Source organism: Gavia stellata, chromosome 14 (assembly GCF_030936135.1).
Source record: "Gavia stellata isolate bGavSte3 chromosome 14, bGavSte3.hap2, whole genome shotgun sequence".
Taxonomy (NCBI): Eukaryota; Metazoa; Chordata; class Aves; order Gaviiformes; family Gaviidae; genus Gavia; species Gavia stellata.
Genome location: NC_082607.1, coordinates 419,115 through 438,517, shown reverse-complemented (window position 1 = coordinate 438,517; position 19,403 = coordinate 419,115). Strand labels below are relative to the sequence as shown.

Genomic DNA, 19,403 nt, shown 5'->3' with positions numbered 1-19,403 from the left:
CCGAGCCCCGGCCCGGCCGGCAGCGCCGCCCGCTCCCGCAGGCACGCCCCGCAGGGTGCCGGCCGCCCAGGGCCGCGCCGCCGGACCCCGCTCCCCCGTAGACCCGACGGCGGCTTCTCCGCCGCCCGCGGGGGCCGGGCCGGGCCGCTCTGCTCCTCGCCGCCCCGCACCGCACCTGCGGGCCGCGCCTCAGCCCCGGCCCCGGCCCCGGGCGGCCTGGCCGTGCTCCCCGGCGCTCCGTCCGCGCACAGGGAGGCCGGGCCGCGGGGCTCCACCAGACGGCCGCCCCACCGCCGCTGCACCTGCCTGCCCGACCCTGAGCTCGGCGCCCCGCGGCCCGGCCGGGTGGGGGTCGGCCCCCCAGCGTGGCGAGCCCCGGGAACGCGGGGCGCGTGGGGCGGGGCAGGGCCGGAGCTGCGGCAGGTGGGCGCTGGCACCTACCTGCCGGGCGGGGCGGGGCGGGACGCGGCTGGACACGGCCCGGCCCCGCGCCCGGCGGCGGCCCCGCCAGCAGGCCCTCCCCGGGGACGCGGCGGGGCGGCGCCTTTAAAGGCGCCCAGTGATGTCACGGGGCCGCGCGCCGCGCTCCCTCGGGAGCACAACAAGAGTCACGCTCGCAGCCGCCGGGCTGGGCGGGCGAGGGGGCGGTGCCAGGCGGCACGCACCAGTGAACGGGCTCCCCGGGCCGGCGGCAACGCCCCGCGCAGCGTCACGGCTGCCGTTGGCCGCCCCGCCCTCCCCGGCCCGTTGCACGAGAGCGCGGCCCGGCCCGAGGATGCGGGAAGCGTCGGCGCTGCCCGGCGCCCCCGGCGCCGCCCCGGTGCCCGGCTTCCTGGCCAAGCTCTGGGCGCTGGTGGAGGACCCGCAGAGCGACGATGTCATCTGCTGGAGCAGGGTGAGGGCGGCCCGCGGGGCCCTGGCCCGGCCGGGCGCTGCCGCCCGCGGGGCGGGGAGTCGGGGCCGGCCGCGAGGGGCGGTGGGGCCGGGGCGGCAGAGGCGGGTGGCGGGCCGGGGCTGGGGGGCGTGGTGGGGCCGGCGGGCCGGGGCTGCGGGGCCCTGAGGGCAGGGCGGGGAGCGGCGGCGGCCCCGCTGCGGGGGGCGGGAGCAGGGGCGGGGGCGGTGGGGCCTGGCGGGTCGCTGGGGGCCGCGAGCGGCGGCTGGGGAGGGCCCCTTCTCTCCGCCGGGGAGCCGGCGGGTCGGGGCCTCCCGAGACCTCCCCCCGGCCGCGGGCAGCTGCCGCCCCCGGGGCGGGGGTTGGTGTGCGCGGTGGGTGCAGGGGTGGGGGCGCGGCCTGGCGCTTTAACGGGGAGAGCTCCGCTGTGGGCAGAGGCCGGTGAGAGGTGGGTGGAATAGGCACGCGTGGAAGCCGGTCTGCGCGGCGGCGGAGGGCGCGGGGCAGCGCCCTGGTACCCCCGCTGCAGGGGGATGCCGGTGCGGTCAACAGCGAGCAGGCGTGATGGTTCCAAGTGACCTGGCGCTGCCCAGGGGAGCCCGCCTGAGTATTAAAATCTCAAATTACATGTAACTGGCTCAAAATGGTGACGCTCGGTAGGAAAAACACTTTAATAAGAACTAATTGACTTTTAATTTTTTCTTCCCGAGATTAGGAAGATAGGCCTTGTTGGTCCCACGTGCCTTCAGGCATAGGACATTACAAACACGCACAGACTAGTAAGACATCTGACACCAATAGGGTATTTATTTTGTCCCCTGCGATTTTTAAATCCGTAGGTTTTTCTCCGTTTTTTTCAGCGGTTTGGCCTTTACAAAGACGAAAAGAAACGTAATATTTTTGTTCTCTTTGTGAACAGCGCAAAAATGGTACAAAGACCTGCCCGCTTTCAGGAAGTTTGAACTTCAGAATATGATGAATCTGAAACTGCTTGTGTCACAGTTACCCTTTTTCACCGCTGGGTTGTGTTGTCTGAACTTTTAGTAACTCTGAAATGTTCCTTGGTTATTTTTAGCACTGACATGGTACATACAGTGGAAGAATCTCGTCAGGAGCTGGGCAGCTCTGATCAAGGGAGATAAAAGCCCTCTAGTGGCATGAATTCCATTGTGCTTGAGCAATATTTATGTTTCCTGTGGATGAAGAGAGCAGCCAATATGTGGGTTTTCAGAATGATTTTTCTTTGGATTAAGATCAAAACTTCAGGGCTTTAAAAAATCCCCCATTCAATAGGAGTGTTCCATGTAACTATCTTTTTGGATTCAGACTTTTTAGTGCAGTCCCAAGTACTTGTAAGTGCTCACACAGACAATTCCCTTTGCTAAGTATTTTGCCCTTCCATGTTGTAGGAACTGTCTCTGTTGATTTATGGTCTTGACTTATGAGCAACACCTTAGAAAAACTGTGCTTGTCTCTAACTGTTACTTTTGCTTATTTCCTAGAATGGTGAGAACTTCTGCATTCTGGATGAGCAGAGGTTTGCCAAGGAGCTACTCCCCAAGTACTTCAAACACAACAATATCTCCAGCTTCATACGACAGCTTAACATGTGTAAGCATCAGCTGTTCTTACATGTTCTTTCTGTCAAGTTCATTGCTACTTGGCATCGATTGAATTTCTTTAAACAAATCAATTGACTTGGCAGGTCTTTCATCCCTGAAAACCTGAATTCTGTTCTTGAGTTTGCTTTGCAAAAGAAAAGAAGAACAGTAGAGCTTGGCTTAGTCTTTGTTTTCTGCATTTCAGCTCTGAGTCCTTTTGAGCAACAACCGTAAAAATACTGTTTCGTGCGCTAGTACCTAAAACTTGGGTAGTGTTCACTTGGCTCCAGTGGTAGTGTTAATGGTGATGGTAACAGCAAACTTAACGCATACCTAGAGGAACAAAGGCTGCATCTACACCCATGCATCTAGTATATGAAGAAAATTGCCTGGATCATGCCGTTGCCTGCATTGCTGGGTTGAAACAAGATTAGTCACACTGATGGATCAAGCTGGACTAAGTTTCTCATTAAGTTTTCTGTGCTCGACTTGTGAGCATCATGTAGCATCCGCTATATAACACATGTGCGACTTGTATGGGCAAAGAAGCTGGAGTGAGGTAGTAATTCAAAGATACAATACGATGTGTGGGGCTGCAACACACAGCAGGAATAGTTGCTTTGCAGTAGATAGCTTATGGGCTGAGTGAAGGTACGAACTGCATAGAAGATGGCCACCTTATTTAGAACTTCCGTTCGGAGTAAGAGGGAGGAAGTCTCTGTCCTTGCCCAGTAGGTTTGCCTGGTCTCTCTAGCTGATGCCTGTTTAGATTTTGTCAGACATGAGAGAGAAAGCAAACATTTAGCCTCTTGACACAGGGTGGATGCTGCTGTTTGTGTCAAGTGTTGAGACTCCATCACTTGAGTGCCAAAGGATAATGCAGACAAACAATTATCAGTTGCCTTGTAGTAAGAGTAAATGCTAAAATGCAAATACTCCTATGAAAACATGCACTGCGATGGCAGCGTCCTTTCCTGCTGGACCTATACTAGCTTCGAGTAAAGTTTTCTAATGATAGTGCTGTGGGGCACAGTGAAACTGGAATACAGTAACTGTGTTAAAAACTTGAACGAGGAGAGATATGGATTGGTCTGTCAACTGTATTTTGCATCTACCCTGTGGTCCTTGAAGCAGTGGTGGAAATAGAGCTGGCAATGGCTTATTTCATGCAGGCAGTCTGGTATGGAGAAAGTACTCTGCATGCATGTGTTTGCGTAGGCCGAGAACTAATTTCTCTTCCTTACTTTATTCTGTAGACCCTGGTGGTACATGACAGCATTTGTTTTGATAAGTAGTTGTCTGGGCCTATAGGCATGAAGGGGAAGGTGCAGTGTTCTGCTGCTTCCACTGGGACAAGATTGTATTCAAGATGTCCTAATAAATCTCATTTCTCACTAACTTCTGTGATTATTTGGACATCACTGTCTTGCCTGCAGACACTAGCTGGCCTCCCATGTTTGCTGTTTGTACAGCCTGCAAGGTCATTTGGTGGTATTGTGGACCTGTTCTCTAGCTGCAAACATCGGGGCAGTCAAATCATTGAGCACCAAAGAAAAGCTGCTTCGGCTGTTTTGCATAGTTTCTGCTCCCAGTAACTGTAGTGCTGTAGGTGTTTCAGTAGCAGTGGCGTTTTCTTAGGCTATGTGTTGTTAACAGTCAGCTTTGCACTGAAAGAAATGACTTTGTTAATCCCTCTCCGCAGATGGTTTCAGGAAGGTGATTGCTCTGGAGAGTGGCATGATTACAGCAGAGAAAAGCTCAGTCATTGAGTTCCAGCATACTTTCTTCAAGCAAGGGAAGGCACATTTATTGGAAAACATCAAGCGCAAGGTACAGTCCAAGCATGTATTTATTTTGCTTTTTTTGTTATGAGAACTAGCTTATCAAGAGCAAGTGTGGGGGTTTCATACACTTTACATCCAACTAATTCCATGTGAACCAAGGTTTGGCATCAGCAAGCCTTTGTAACTCCCTCCTGAATGCCAGCTCTTAGATGAAACACACCCTGCTGTTGTTTAGCAATGCAGTGGGCCAGGACCACAGCCTTCGTAGCTGTCAGACTAGAGCCCTTTTTCCATAGAGAGTTCATACACACGATTACAGCTTACCATGGTCTTCGATGCTGCCAGCATAGCAGAGTTGGAAGGAGTATCAAAATAAAAGAAGTAAAAGAAAATACATTCCCATTTGGTGCTAACTGAAAATTAGCAAGGGCATCAGTAATCAGTTTATTTGGGCGAGTTTGCATAAATTACATTGTTCCTCCAAAACCATTTTGCCACTAAGCTACACCTTTATTAGGGCTTTCCAGTTTTCTTTTGTACATTCAGGCCTTATCTGACCTGTTTCTGCACAGATACTTATCCTCTATTGGCACATTACAGCCCATAATATCCTGGCTGCCAGAGAAAGAGAGTATCGTGATACATCATGTTGACATTTGAACTGCAGAATCTTTTCTTTAGAATGTCATAATGTGGTAGCAACATTGCCCAAGTTAATAAAAGCACAGGGTAGGCTTGAGAGTCACAATTGTGTTTTGATTGATTCTTCACTGAGCTGTCTCTGCTCAAAATCGCAATTGATTACATATAATTGTACAGTTGCTTCTCTGACTCAGGCCTGTGCTCTTCCCAGATGCTGTAATCGCTAACTTGTCTTGGCTTGCACACCTTGCTTGCTGGTATGTTGGGGCAGTCAGCTGATGACGTTATGTATGGCACCATGTATCCCAGGAGTGTTGCACTGGGTGGAGTATTCTAGATGGAAAGACAAAAGCTTTAGTTAGTGCCAAGGGCATTCATATGAAACTATTGAATAGGTTGGTGAAACATATTCTTTGTTGCGTACGAAATGTTAGTGATTTTTTGCAAAACGTCCATTAGTTTTTCTTGCTCTTTTACTGTCTGGAATGGAGTCATATTTCAGTACTTGCTATAAACTGGATTTCAAGCCTCTAACAGGAATGCAAGTTTGAATGCAGGACTTTCTTGACAGTCTTGACATCCTTATCTAGTTTAGAGACTCTGAAGAGAGCAATTCCTTGCACTTGGGCAGAATGTTCTGGTTTGGCCCTGTTATTAGGGGCAGGCTGACTGCATTTGAAATTTCCACCTGCTGTCTGCATCCTGTGGGTGTCTACCCCATGGAGAGGTGGTATGCTGAAGAGAAATCAGATGGCCATGAATTTCATTTGGGATACAACTCGTGTACCTTAGCATAAGATATTATCCGCAACAAATAGCAAAGCATCTAAAAATGTAGACAGAGAGGAGAACTGTCAGGCCACTCGGTCCATCCTTTGTAACACTGGATTATGTTAAGAATGTGGTTAGTTACTTCTGTGGAGTGATTACATAACAATTATGTTCCGTTTCATCATGAAGTGATGGGATGTTCTTTTATAACACTGTAGGTCGATTTATGAGCACCCCATTCTTCTTTGAAAAAAAAAAAGGGATCTGTGAGCCAACCTGCATGGAAGTTATCTGGCACTTCAGCAGGCTAATCCCAGATGCTTTCGCCTCCCTCTTGGAAGTTAGTAGAATAATAAGAAAAATCATGCTGTAGGTTATGAAGGGACATCTGGTGGTTATCTGGTGCAACTCCATTTGGTTAATTATGGTCAGTATTCAGCTACATGATTTTTAAAATTATGCCCACAAAACCTGGACATGTCATTCAGACATGTGATGCACCAGACCTGTCTTTTTCAAAATTCTGAATTCTGTGTTAGCCATCAATGCCACCGCCGCAGAGACAGTTGCTGAAGGAATTGGAAAATTTTGAATATGGAAGTGTGGGGAGGAGGGAGTGAGCTTTTTGCTTTCTGATGACTCTTCTGCCATCATTTGATGAGGTGGCATTCATGGATTCTGCTGTGGGCAGAAAAGCAGTTTGGACTCTGACTTTCTGGAGACAAGTCTCCATGATTTTGGACTGTCACTGAGTGGAAACGTAATAGAGGAAACACCAGTATAGGAATCTGCGATTCAGGTGGTGTGGGGCAAATTTTCAAATTGAGTAGGATGCATCTAATTAGACTCCTTTTTTTTTTTTTTTTTCCCCTTTCCTTCTTCCCCAAACCCTGATACACACCACCACACACACACATACCCACCCCCCTGTAACTTAATGGAAATTTGTTACTCCTGTGCTGGCAGATTTGCCAACACCTAAAAGGAATATGATCATCTCGTTCTTACTCCACCACGAATTCTGTTTTGGTTTTGGCTGGTGTCTTACTCTTTGACACTAGAGGGCAAGCTGTCACCAGACCTGTCAGAGAACCCCCTAAGGAAGGCCATTTTCAATCAGCGGTAGGATTTTATCATGAATTACAATGGTGAATCTACTGTCTACACGTACAAAGTGCTAATCTCACATTTTCATTGACATCTTGCTTTTTTCATGCCGTGTAGACTGTCCTAAGGACTGCCATCTATAGCAATTGTGGTGTTCTGTGATGTGTAAGAATTATAGTGTTACCTAATCTTTTAATGGAGTTTGTACCTGTTCTTCTACAGGCTAACTACACTGTTCCTATAGAAAGGAGTATGCAAGGCACTGTTCATACTAAAGCATGTGTAACCTGGTCCTATTTTAGGTATCTGCAGTAAGAACTGAGGATCTCAAGGTCTGTACGGAGGATTTGCACAAAGTCCTCTCTGAAGTCCAGGAAATGAGAGAGCAGCAGAACAACATGGATGTCAGACTGGCTAACATGAAGAGGTAGACTCCGTCTGTTTCAGAGGCACTTACACATTGAATGTTGCTTATATCTAATGGAGCTTGACTCTCAATGTGGGTTTCATTTGAACTGGAAACATGTGAAGCTGTATTTTTTTCTAAGAATCCCCATTCCACCCCACACAACATTCTAAATCTTGCTTGTTTTCATAATTCAGTAACAGACCAGAGATTAAGACTGGGAGTTTGTTGACTATCTTGAGGTTTCGTTTTGGTTGCCATCACCTTTCATAGTTTTTTAGGGCAATCAAAGCACTTCTTTCTAAACACGGAACAGGGTTAGAGGCAGTGAGGGAGAGAGAATAAGTGTTTGGTTTTCTTTCTAATTGGAAGTGGACTTTGCACGTCCTCATCTGTGTTCCCTCAGATCCTTTTTGCGTACGCACTGCTAATTCATTCAGATCACTGGCAAGCAGGTATCAACCAAAGTTCAGGAGATACCTTCACTCCACTCCCTCTGTTCCTTTAAAAAAAAACCCAAACAAACTAAAAAAAAACCCCAAACCCAAACAGAAACTTTGCAACTGTTCTAAGGTGGTCTGTGTTACGCTCAGCCTGTTTCCACACACCAAGTCTTTATTCTAAGGCTTTGAGGCTTTGAAGGAATACCTCAGATCAAGATTATTGGTGGAGCAGCAGAGGATAAGAATGTCCTTATTAGTGAGTGTTTGGTCCTGCCTGATGGAAAACAGAGTTAATTTAACCCAGAGTTTATGCTAGTGGATTGGATTAACCAATTGTTAGTTATCCACGGAAGGGATGTTGCCATTGGTCCTGCAAGGTACTGTGAAAGTTTGAAAGCTGTAAAACTAAAGCGTATAAAGTAAACTCTGTTCATCCTCTGTCTTCTGATTTATTCTGCATTGCAGAGAAAATAAGGCCCTGTGGAAAGAAGTGGCAGTTCTAAGGCAGAAGCACAGTCAACAACAGAAGCTGCTGTCTAAGGTACCATTGCAGCATCTTCAGTGCTACCATCCTTATTCCTGCCTCTGTGATACTTGATGGCATTCTTTGCTTATGTAGAATGACAAATGACACAGAGCTGAACAGGCTATATTAATACAGCATAAAGAAAATGTTCACAGTTCCTGAGTGTCCCAGAAGTAGCACAGCAAAGAACCACAAGCAAAATACTAAGGAAAAGTTGTAGTAAAAAGGATTTCAGTGTGTTTGAAATCTCAGTGAATCTTATTTGGAGAGACATCGGTAGATCAAGCTGACCTGGGGTAAACGTGGGGCTGGAGGCAGCGCATGGTAACAGGAGCCTAAAACAAGAGATTGCAGGCACATGGAATGGAGTCTGGGAAAGATCTTGGACCAAGACAGACTTAGACCGCTCAAGAAGTCAACTTGGAACCCAGAAACTATAGGAGCTTCTGTACTGGAACAAATTTTCTCTGGTTTATCCCTCAGCTGTTTCTGGTCTGGAATCATCTGGTGACTTGTGGTGTTGTATTACATTAAAAAAAAAACCCAAACGACTGTCCAAGTGGGATAATTTTTCAATGCCGTTTGTAACTATCATTTTGCTTTTTAACACATGAACACAAGTGGATTTTTAATTTACCTATTAATTTCAATCACATAACTACATAACTTTGTAGTAAAATCTGAATTAATAATTTAATGTTAGGATTGCTATGCTGACCACTTGTTTTTGGTTTTTTGTTTTTCCTTTTTAGATTCTTCAATTTATACTAAGTTTGATGCGAGGAAATTATATCGTTGGGGTCAAAAGAAAAAGGTAATTACTGGATAGGTCACAAATCAGTGTCGGATGTGAATTACAGGGATAAATCAGCTTCTAGAAGCAAGATACTTTTCCTAAAATGTATGAAGAGGTTTTTTTATCACTTGTATATTCAAACTTGAGAAAGCCGATGGAAGTTGAATAAAGCATGAAATAAATATTTTATTTTCTTTATCACTAAAAAAAATGGGTGGGAAGAGAACATACTATACATTTTAAATTTCAAAGAGCACAGTTATCAGAAATGGTAACTCTTTCAAAATGTGCAAATGTGACTGACTTACTCAAAACAAAAAGCATGTTTAGAATGCAACCTGTCTTCAATACACTTATTAAAAAACATTTTCAAAATCCAGTTTTCTTAGAGGTGGAAGAATGATTATTCTTACCATTGCTGCACATGCTGCAGCTTTTTACTGCAGAACTGTGTACTAAAGCCGTATTTTGTCTCAGGTCTCTAACAGATGCTGCAGGTGCTTCACCTTCCAAATACAGTCGTCAGTATGTTCGCATACCTGTGGAGAGTGGCCAAGCAGTAAGTCTTCCCAGGGAAAGAGACAATGGGTTGGACAGGATGATACACAGTGATCTCGAAGGGTTCCTTATAACTATTAATACCCTAATCTTACAATGAAATGTACTCCTTTTTGAAATGGGCAGCTTTAAAGCATTGCTCTGTCTGTAAAATCCTGCAAATCAGTACAACTAGTCAAAGATGAAATCTGAACAGGAAAGAGAAGCTGCAAGAAGAATGGAGCTTCAACATCAAAAAAAGTCAGACCTTTTGGTTTACTCATTCTGTTTACTGTATCCTGCAGATGGCTTTTTCTGAACATAATGCAGATGAGGAGGATGGAAATGGTACAGGTCTCATCATTCGAGATATCACTGATACCCTGGAAAATGCCACCGATGGTGGTCTTGCTGTGGCACACACAAGTGGCAGAGCCAGGTACGTTTAAAGGATGTGGAAGCATTTATGCTTAGGTTGTTGACTGGGTAGTTATGTTAGTGTTAAGTGATCCATATGAATTCTGGGAAACAGCCTTTCTGAATTTTTGATCTATTTGTGCATGACAGGCCTGTTTGTAGGCTGTCCGTTTTACAGCATGTACCATTGGTCGTGGTCAGCAAAGCTTTTTAGGAGCTTTTGTCTCTTCAGGAGTGCCTGAAGGCCTATCAAGCTGATTGGCACTTGAAGTTTAATTTGCTGAGGCTTTTCTGTCTATTCAACAAATAAGCATATACATAACTTTTCGACTAAACCGGGACCTGAATGCATATATAGCTTACTAATAAATGATCCAAAATGTATATAGGTTACTAATAAACAAACCAAGATGTATAGTTTTATCTCCAGTTTCTGTACTACTCTCGCTAATATTATGTTAAGCATAACTGAAGGGAAGGCATTCTTTTGTGTGGCATCAGATTCTTGTGAAAACCCATTTAGTTGTTAACATCCAGAGTGCAATACAGACCAGTTTGGAATCTTTTATTTCCAGAGACACAATGTTAGGAGTTTCCCTCCTGCATAATTTCCATATACTATTTTGCCACTTTTGGCCTGGCAAAATGGGGTGTTTTGCTCTGATACATGCTATCTGTATAAGCTGTAGTAAGAGATTCTTCATCTGCCTTTAGGAAGGCACTTTCCTTTTTCTAAAGACCAGTTGGTTGTTTGAACCCTTGACTGGCTTGACCTTATTAGGTATTAAGATTTGAGATACTAAACTTGAAATGAGTAGTAATACAGTTGATGAATTCTTCTGTGTGTTGTTTCTCTTTGGGCCATATTTTAGAGAGACACAGGCAGCTCTGGATCCTGGCTTACCTATTTGTCAAGTATCGCAGCCAAATGAGTTAAATTGTGCAGAACCTATCCCACCAGTTCATATAAATGATGTCAACAAAGCCAGTGAAGTGGGAAATGTTGCTGTGGAACTCCATACTGCACAACCTAATGCTCCAGAAGACCCTGTGTCAGTGATTGACTCCATCTTGAATGAGAACAACTCTGGAAATCAAAATGATTCTCTCCTGGACAGGTATTAACTTGTTTGTGGAAACTGTTATGCTGTCATCATCTTGTGGGATCTTGTCAAAGTTTTAGAGGATGTGTTTCGCAGAACGTAGCTTTTTAAATGTCGCCGATGAACTGAATTTTCTGCCCCTTTGTTAGTAGGTCTTGAAAAAGACAAGTGTTAGCATCATACACTAAAAACAGGGCAAGTTCATCTGTCGCAAGTCTGATAATGAGTGTGCCTGACTTCTGATGTGTCAGTCTGAGGACTGGTGAGGTCGGTCTATCACATCAGCCCTTGTATCACCATCTGCTGGCACAGCCAAGTGCCAGCAAACAGCAGATCGAGGGTAGTGATTTCAGGAGGGCACCATGTGCGGCTTCGTTTCTGAGAACTGGATATGGATTTGTATCAGTGGTAGTCTGATGTTTTGCTGTTGCTTCCTTTCTTTGCCCCTCATTTTTGCAAAGGTTTGTTTCCCTTGTGCGTTGTCAGATCAGACTCACCCCTGGGATCAAAATCACACAGGCTGTGGTTTCACACGCAGCAGCACTGGTGCTTAAGCAGTTCCCAGCTCTGCACTGGCCCCTGAGCTTTAACAGTGCAATCATTTGTGTGGCTGCAGGGGGAGCTGGAGCAAGGAACAAACTTTAGTTGTTCTCCTGACAGCTCTTCTCCTGTGGTTAACTTCAGGTAGGAAGTACTGAGATGATGTGTCACAGCGCTCAGTGTAATCTGAAGGCCCTACAATATCTTAACCTCATTGGCACTGCAAGATGTGGGGCAATGCCTTGGAACTGTCTGTTGCTTGTAACTAAATATTCCAGCATAGGAGGTAGCTTGCAGCACAGTGTCAAGTTCAGTACTGGCACCGTGCATGCAGCTTCCTTTCCACTTCATTCACTTGTCCTGCCCACTGTCCTTGGAAATGCATACAATTTGGCAACAATCTGATGTTTCCAAATAGGTAGTGTTTCTTCAGATCCAGATTATTTCCAGCCCTTTGCTTATCATTTATTTTCCCCATGTGAAAGCCATCAGACTGTAGTTTAAATAGATATTGATACATAGGCTGGGATCTGAGAACATTCAAAAGCTATTAAAATGAAGGAGGAAGTAGCTATGGAAGGAGGAACTGCTTTTTGATATGATAGCTATTATTATACTTGCTGTTCAGACAGTCTTCCTTGTACCTGTCCTTCAAAGAGTTGGACAGTGAAAAGTCATACAGGAATGCAGTTTCACTCATTTGGCAATAAGCTATTCTGGATTGTGAGCAACCTAGTCTGGCTCTCATCTTGCCCCACAGCTGTAGTAACTGAGAGGTTAGCAGATCGTTTCTAAGAGTTTTTCCTGCCTTGTGGTGCAAAAGAAGGCCCTATCTGCCAACTGTTTCTTACAGTACTATATCATTTTGTCTTTTTAGAGAAGAAATTCAGGATTTTCTTAATTGCATTGATGCTAGCCTTGAAGAGCTTCAAGCAATGTTATCTGGGAAGCAATATAACTTTGGTTCTGAAGCTTTCAGCGATGTGAGTGTCTTTTCACTTTGTCTGATTTCTGAAAAATACCGATAAGGTTGCATTATGAAATTTTACTGTTTGCTTCTGTGCTGTAATGGGCAAGAGGGGGGACAATCCTGAAAAGCAAATAGTTGTGGATAGAATGATACATAGTCATTCTAGGAGTCTAACAGTGTACAAGGTGACATTGAGAGCCTTTTTCAGTTCATACAGTATTTCTGTTATACATAACTCAAGAGGGGGAAAAAAAAAAGGAAAAAAAACTGGACTCTTTTCTCCCTCTCAAGCCTTTGTCACATATCATCACATCCTGATCATGTGTTTGAGTCTGCATTATGATATGGAATGAAACTCAACCATATACCTGGAATCACTGAGAAATATGGTGTCCTTTTCTCCTGTGACCTCAGTTTACTGCCACAGGTTGAAAGTGTATTGCTGTGGAAGAGCCACCTTCCTTGTGCTTCAGCGGACGGAGTGCTGTGCTGGATCCTGCTGTCCTTTCAGGAGCTCTCTGAAGTTTTGTTTTAAGAACAATATTATATGACATATGGTCTGTTTTTATTTTCAGACATTTAATCCTGAGCTGCCAGCCCTGGATATGAGCTTGATGGAAACTTCCCCTGGTATGGAAAATGTAAGAGTAAGAGTTGCTTCTATGATGGGGAGGGTTAATATGATATTAAGAGCTAAATTTTGACTGATGCAGTTTGGGGGTAGGGACTGGATTGATAGCACAGGATGAAACTGCCATTTTATCAAGTCCTGCTGACTTAACGTTTTCGGTTATCACTATTGGCATATATGAATTTAAGAGGGTTCTCAAGATAATTTCAAGTCTTATGTTCCTAGCTGCAGTAGGCTCAGTGGGCTGATTTAAACTGTCACTTTGAATAACATGTTCTTTGCTTTCTGAATACACCTGAGAACATAAAGAAGAGGGAAGCAAACTGGTGTTTGTTGAATCAGCTGTCTGTATTGAAGAATATTTTTCTTCCTATCTATTACTTCTGTACTTTCTGTTTAGAATGAGGAGGGTAGAAAAATCTAGTCTTTTTTGGTCTAAGTGTGCGAGAACAGTTTCTTGGCTTGTTTTTCCTACCCTCAGGGGTTCCCGTGATGTCTTTTAGCCAAGTAATAACTAGGTCTGGGGTTATAGTTCAGATGAGATTGCATGTCTTCAGTCTTCAGACTGAAGGAAAAGTACTAAATGAAAAATATAATTCAATATACTGTATTTATTCTGAACATGGCTATATGGAATTTCCTCAGAGGACATACAAAAGTTCAGTGCAAATTTACTTCTCTTGGTCCAGTTCCTAAAATTGACTCATGTTAAAAAAAAGAACAAAGCCCTTGCAAGTGTCATTTATTTTGTAGTCCTGAAATAATACTTAAACTAGGACTTCCCAGTCATAAGAGCTTAGACCACAACTGAGGTACAATGCAGCTGTGTTCAAGCAGTGCTTGCAAAATTCAATTGTATTGATGAAATCATGTTTAACAGTGTTATTCAAACAAGACGGACTATAATAAAGCTTCTGGTTTGGAAGGTAAAATAAATATTTGCTAGTCAGAAGCTTGTTTGGCTTTAGTAAGTTAAGTTTGTCTGTATTTCACCGTGCCTTCTTCTGAGAGCTCCTGTTTGCTGGCCCTCATGTGCAACAATGGGCTTATTGGTCATCTGTTTAGTTTCTCTTCGCTCCTCCTTTCACCTTTAATTTTGGTAACCAGTCAGTGAAGGCTTGGATTTTCTTGTTGTTGTTATTAAGCATTCTGTCTTATTCTCTGTGCATTTTGCTTCAGATTGCAAACTTGGCAGAGAGCACTGAAGATCTGGGAGCGAGTGAGAGAGAAACAGCAGGAAGCAAAGGTGGGCAGGAAGGAACACTGAGAGCTGTGACAGTTCCAGACTCTTCCAAAACTGTGGGTTGAAATGTAATTTTTATAGCCTGTAATATGGTTTATCTCCTTCTTTGGTCTGGGCTTAAAATTTTTGTGAAGACTGGAATGTTTCACTGATCTTGATGAAGCTGTGCCTTAGTCTGAAGGAGCCCCATCCTATGCCCCGTGCTGGTGTTCACTGTTTCCTTTTTCTTATACGTAACAGTGTCACAATAGGGAACAGAACTGCAAATGTCCTTGTGGAAGTATCTCCTATATGGGCTACGACCCTCACAAATGCAGTGCTACTTGTTTTACTACTTCAGTGCTGCCAGTGCATGCTGTATGTATTAGGGGCTTGAAGCGTGCTTCAGATACTGATCTTAACAGTCACAGGAGCCTTAGCTCCCCTTTTGCAGCTGTGGATGTAGTCTGTCGGAGCTCAGCTGTGTGGTTTTCTTTAGTGAAGCAAGTTTTGAAGCAGCCTCTCCAGTTTTCCTTGTCTCGAAACAAGTGATCATCCCCCTGTACTCGGCACTGGTGAGGCCGCACCTCGAATACTGTGTTCAGTTTTGGGCCCCTCACTACAAGAAGGACATGGAGGTGCTGGAGCGTGTCCAGAGAAGGGTGACGAAGCTGGTGAGGGGTCTGGAGCACAAGTCTGATGAGGAGCGGCTGAGGGAACTGGGGTTGTTTAGCCTGGAGAAGAGGAGGCTGAGGGGAGACCTTATCGCTCTCTATAACTACCTGAAAGGGGGTTGCAGAGAGGTGGGTGTTGGCCTCTTCTCCCAAGTGACTAGTGACAGGACAAGAGGAAATGGCCTCAAGTTGCGCCAGGGGAGGTTTAGATTGGATATTAGGTAAAATTTATTCACTGAAAGGGTTGTCAGACATTGGAACAGGCTGCCCAGGGGGGTGGTTGAGTCACCATCCCTGGAGGTATTTAAAAGACGTGTAGATATGGTGCTTAGGGACATGGTTTAGTGGTGGACTTGGCAGTGTTAGGTTTGCAGTTGGATTTGATGATCTTAAAGGTCTTTTCCAACCTAAACGGTTCTATGATTCTATGAATAAGAGCCTTCAGTTACATGACACAGGAGCCTGGAGTTTATTCTGTTTGTTTTCCCTCAGATATGCAGCTGATACAGTACCGGGCCAATCCTCTGCTTTCATTATTTGAAGAACTACCTTCAAGTGAAGCTGCAGGGAAGATAGAGGATCCGAAAGACCTCCTACTGCCCGCCCTGGAGGAGAAACCTGTTCTTCATCCTCCCTCAGGTAGTGAAACTGTCTTGCCACTAGCAGCCCCAGCAAGCCAGGCTGAGCCTCTGGATGCTCTGGGAATGGGTGATCCACCTCTCCTCTCGGAAGATGGGAATGGAGAGTATAAACTGTTTCCACTCTTGCTCCTCAGTCCTGTTGCTAACTTCATAGAAGAGGCCTCTGAGATAGAAACTTCTTGAACTCACATAACATCTATAACTGGCTTAGTGATGTGAAATAGACAACAAAGAAATGGATCAGCAAGAAGTTTGACCTCTCTCCTCACCTGCTTCCTGGGTGTCATACTCTGTATAGAAACAGGAAAGTTCTCTTTCTACAAGCAAAGAGCACATCTGGAAAAACTGAAAACAAACTCAAAACAAGAGCTAGTGGGAGTGAAGGCACTGGGTGGAGGAGAAGAACAACCTCCCTGTAAACATACCGCAATGTATTCCATAACTTTTTATCCGATATCCTTATTGCAAAAGGAAATCTGTTTGTATCCTGTTTGTAAAGTTTGGCTGGGTTTTTTTGTTGGTTTTTTTATCAGCTGGATAGTAATGTGGTGTGTAATATTTTAAACATGGGTTTTACTCTTTCTGAGAGCCTGTTTCAATAGGTGGCTTGTTTACTCTTTGGAATTAAGATTTTTTTTTTTTTTAAATTTTGTTTTTAATTGGAGATTTCTTTTTTGATAGTTTGTGGCTACAGTTACTTGCATCTGCTTAGATCACTTTCGTACTCCTAGATTTGCTCCTAGGTACAGGGCACGTTTTTTCCTATGGAAAATTACATTTTAACTGTGGAATATTACTTTTTAACATGCTAACACACATCCATTGCCACGGATTGTAGGTGTTGTGGTAGGAAGTGCTCGCCACTCTGCATAATGCTAATTTCTCATGCACATTGCATGGCAGTTCTTCTAGGGTAATTTGCACCTAGCTCACAGGTTATGTGTCCTCAGAAATTTTGAGTAGAACTGATTCACGTCTAGCAAAGTCCAGCAGCTGCCCTTAAAATCAGAGGGGGTGGGGGAAAGAAGGAATCATGGGGTAACTTGTGTTGACATAGGACATTACGTTAAGATTTCTCTTCTGCTTGCAGCAGCTACTTGTTTACCTGACCCTATATGAACACTGGACTTCTTCCTGCGTTTTCTGGTTGTGGAGTCTTAAAGCTAAATTAACTAGATGCATTTGAGTCCTTTGGCAGCAAATTACAAAAACTAGTGTCTGCTTAATCAAAAAAACTTTCCCCAAAAGCCCTTCTATACTGTTTTCCTAACTAACTTCTTTGAGCAGCTGTAATGTCTACATCAGCCCCTGATGTCAGTGGAATAGCAAGTTCTCCTCTGCTGATACCAAGTTTGTTACAGTCTACTACTAGCCCACACAAACCTGAAATTTGCTGTAGTGATACAGCACTGTTGGGGCTAGAATAGGCCTGGAGGCAGGTAGAAAACACGTTGTATAATATCATGTGATATTTCTTACCAGTGCAGTTACTTGAAAATTTTTCAGTTTTAGGAATTCAGGCTACCTACAGTTCTCTCCGAAGTTTCTGAACTAGTAAGTTTTGAGATCTTTCCTATTCAAGAATCCAAGGTAATCTGATATTATAAAGCCTACTAGATAACACACATTATCTATGCTGGCTTTGCTTAATTGCATTTGTGCTTCATGATCAAATCTTTTAAGTTGCAGAGGAGGATATTGCTACTGAGTGTGTGTGTGTATATATGTGTAATGCCTTCACAGTGTCGTTTTAGTCCCATGCTTCTGTAACTGTTCTTTTCCTTGTGACCCTTCATGTTTGTATCTTTTGAACTGCCTTTTGTCCAGTATGTCTTATTCTAGCCTTTTCTAGTCTTTCTTTTGCTTACTTCTTGAGACAAAGCACTGAATAGTCTCAAGTTTTCATGAGCTAAAGGGAGAGGGGGAAATGAGTGAATTGGATATCTGTCTTGGGTTCTGCTTTTTTTGCAGTTCTTCCCAAAGGCCTCTATTTTGCCAAGAGTGAAACAGTAAAAAACAGACTTTTCCGTGCTGTTTTGTCTGCACAGTGCAGACAATGAAGTTCTTTGAGAGGCTGATCTTCTGTAACTCTGACTTCCTGAACAGGTTAGACTGAAGTGTAGTTCCTGTTATGGATTACTGTCATGTTCTTCCATCCTGGAGTACTCTGATCTCAGTACATCTCACCATCAGATTGCCTAATAGTTTTTTAATACACTTTCTCTCTTAAGAAGTTAAGACACCAAGGCTTAAGAAAACTGCAAGTAAGAACTTGTGCATCTGTGTCTGGTTTGTGTACTGGTCTAGGAAAAGTGTTTATGCAAGTTTCCTAAGAAAGATTGCAATGGAAAGGGGAAGGCTGAATAGCAAGAAAAAAACACATGCTGAAGTAATTAAACTCAAGAATTGCAAAACCATGACTGTGCTTCTTGTACATTCTTTTTCTGTGTGTGCCAATACTTCTCAAACCTGTTTACTGAATTTTCTAGAAAGGAGAGCTTTAATGCTCTTTGGGGGATCTCATTAGGCAGCTGCTGCTGGTTCAAAAATAACTGAAATGCTAAGGTTAGCCTGGCACCTGTTTTCAGAGCTGTCAGCCTGAGAAAGAAGGAAGCCGATATTCAGCATACCATGGATCAAAGCTTGTGGGAATTGGACTGACCACTACTGACAGTGTAGGGCCGGGTTGGCTTTGGGCATTTATTCATTGCCTATATGTGGGTAGCTTGCTGGGACCCAGCCTTCACATCTACGCAGTGAGGGAACATGGTATTAAGTGTTTTTTCATAGGTGGTGATGTAAAAGTTCAAAATACTGTGTTGGGTGCTAGTGAGAAATGGATTGTGGTGGAAAGCTCCCCAGTTGACAACTGAAAGTCATGATGGATTGCGTGCTGTGAAACGGCAACTTCAGGAACCTGTTGCGCAAACAGGTGCTGTTGTGAAGATCGCCACTGTGCCCCAAGCTCAGCAAAACAACTGCTACTGCTGTTTCAAAAGAACAAGTATCCTTGAATCTTCGTATATTACTGAGAGGAGCAGAGGTATCCTCTGAGTAATATGAGAGGTCTATGTGAACACAAATCAACTGAAGTGAATTCATGGAAAGTGAAAGGGAGAGGAAGATGAAAGACAGGACAAAAACAATTAGGACAAAGTTAATGGAAAACTCTGGATGCCCTCAGCTGCACTGCCAAGGTGTAGGAACCATCTGTCCCCTTTAATAACCTGGAGCACTCAATGGGGCTCTGTGCGAAAGTCCTGGAGGATGAAATGGCATTAAGTTAGTAAGAGTCCAGAAGTTTTTGGGAGAGTCAGTTCCTCTGTAACCTGTTGAAAATAAGATTAACAAAACCTTTTCATTAGTAGTTACCTTTGTTCCCAGAGCTGGAGTATTTTCCTTAATAGGAGCACCCAATATACTCACTCACCTTTCCCTCCCCTTCCATTTTTCCATCTCTCTCTATAATAAACAGACAAACTTTACATTTTAGCTTAAATCAGCAGTTGGTATACTTATGCATGGACTTAGCATTGTCTCTTTCTTTCCTTTAAAAGGAAGGTGTTAGCACCTTAAGATCATGTACCATACAGGGTTAACTTAGATTCACCAGACTGCAGCTGTTAAGGTTGGTTATCAGACAGGTCTGAGTATCCTCTAATACTTCTCTATGCCTTCTTCCTTTAACGTTACTTCTGTT

The 19,403-nt window shown here is 44.3% G+C and overlaps 1 protein-coding gene across 1 annotated transcript; it reads left to right on the top strand.

The window, feature by feature from the left end:
- Positions 1-775: 775 nt before the first annotated feature.
- On the top strand, positions 776-18,120 carry LOC104260624 (heat shock factor protein 3). Its single transcript, XM_059824384.1, has 13 exons — positions 776-895; positions 2,395-2,503; positions 4,196-4,323; positions 7,100-7,224; positions 8,112-8,187; positions 8,925-8,986; positions 9,446-9,527; positions 9,811-9,944; positions 10,795-11,040; positions 12,443-12,548; positions 13,111-13,176; positions 14,346-14,412; positions 15,555-18,120. The coding sequence occupies exons 1-13, from the start codon at positions 776-778 to the stop codon at positions 15,884-15,886; spliced, it is 1,653 nt and encodes a 550-aa protein (XP_059680367.1). The 3' UTR covers positions 15,887-18,120.
- The last annotated feature ends 1,283 nt before the right edge of the window (positions 18,121-19,403 follow it).

What these genes read in the sequence shown, in the direction of transcription:
- LOC104260624 (XM_059824384.1), top strand. Translation starts at nt 776, where the DNA reads ATGCGGGAAGCGTCGGCGCTGCCCGGCGCCCCCGGCGCCGCCCCGGTG. An exon ending in GTTCTGAAGCTTTCAGCGAT is followed by an intron (nt 12,549 to 13,110) that starts GTGAGTGTCTTT and finishes TTTTATTTTCAG; the next exon opens with ACATTTAATCCTGAGCTGCC. An exon ending in AGAAACAGCAGGAAGCAAAG is followed by an intron (nt 14,413 to 15,554) that starts GTGGGCAGGAAG and finishes GTTTTCCCTCAG; the next exon opens with ATATGCAGCTGATACAGTAC.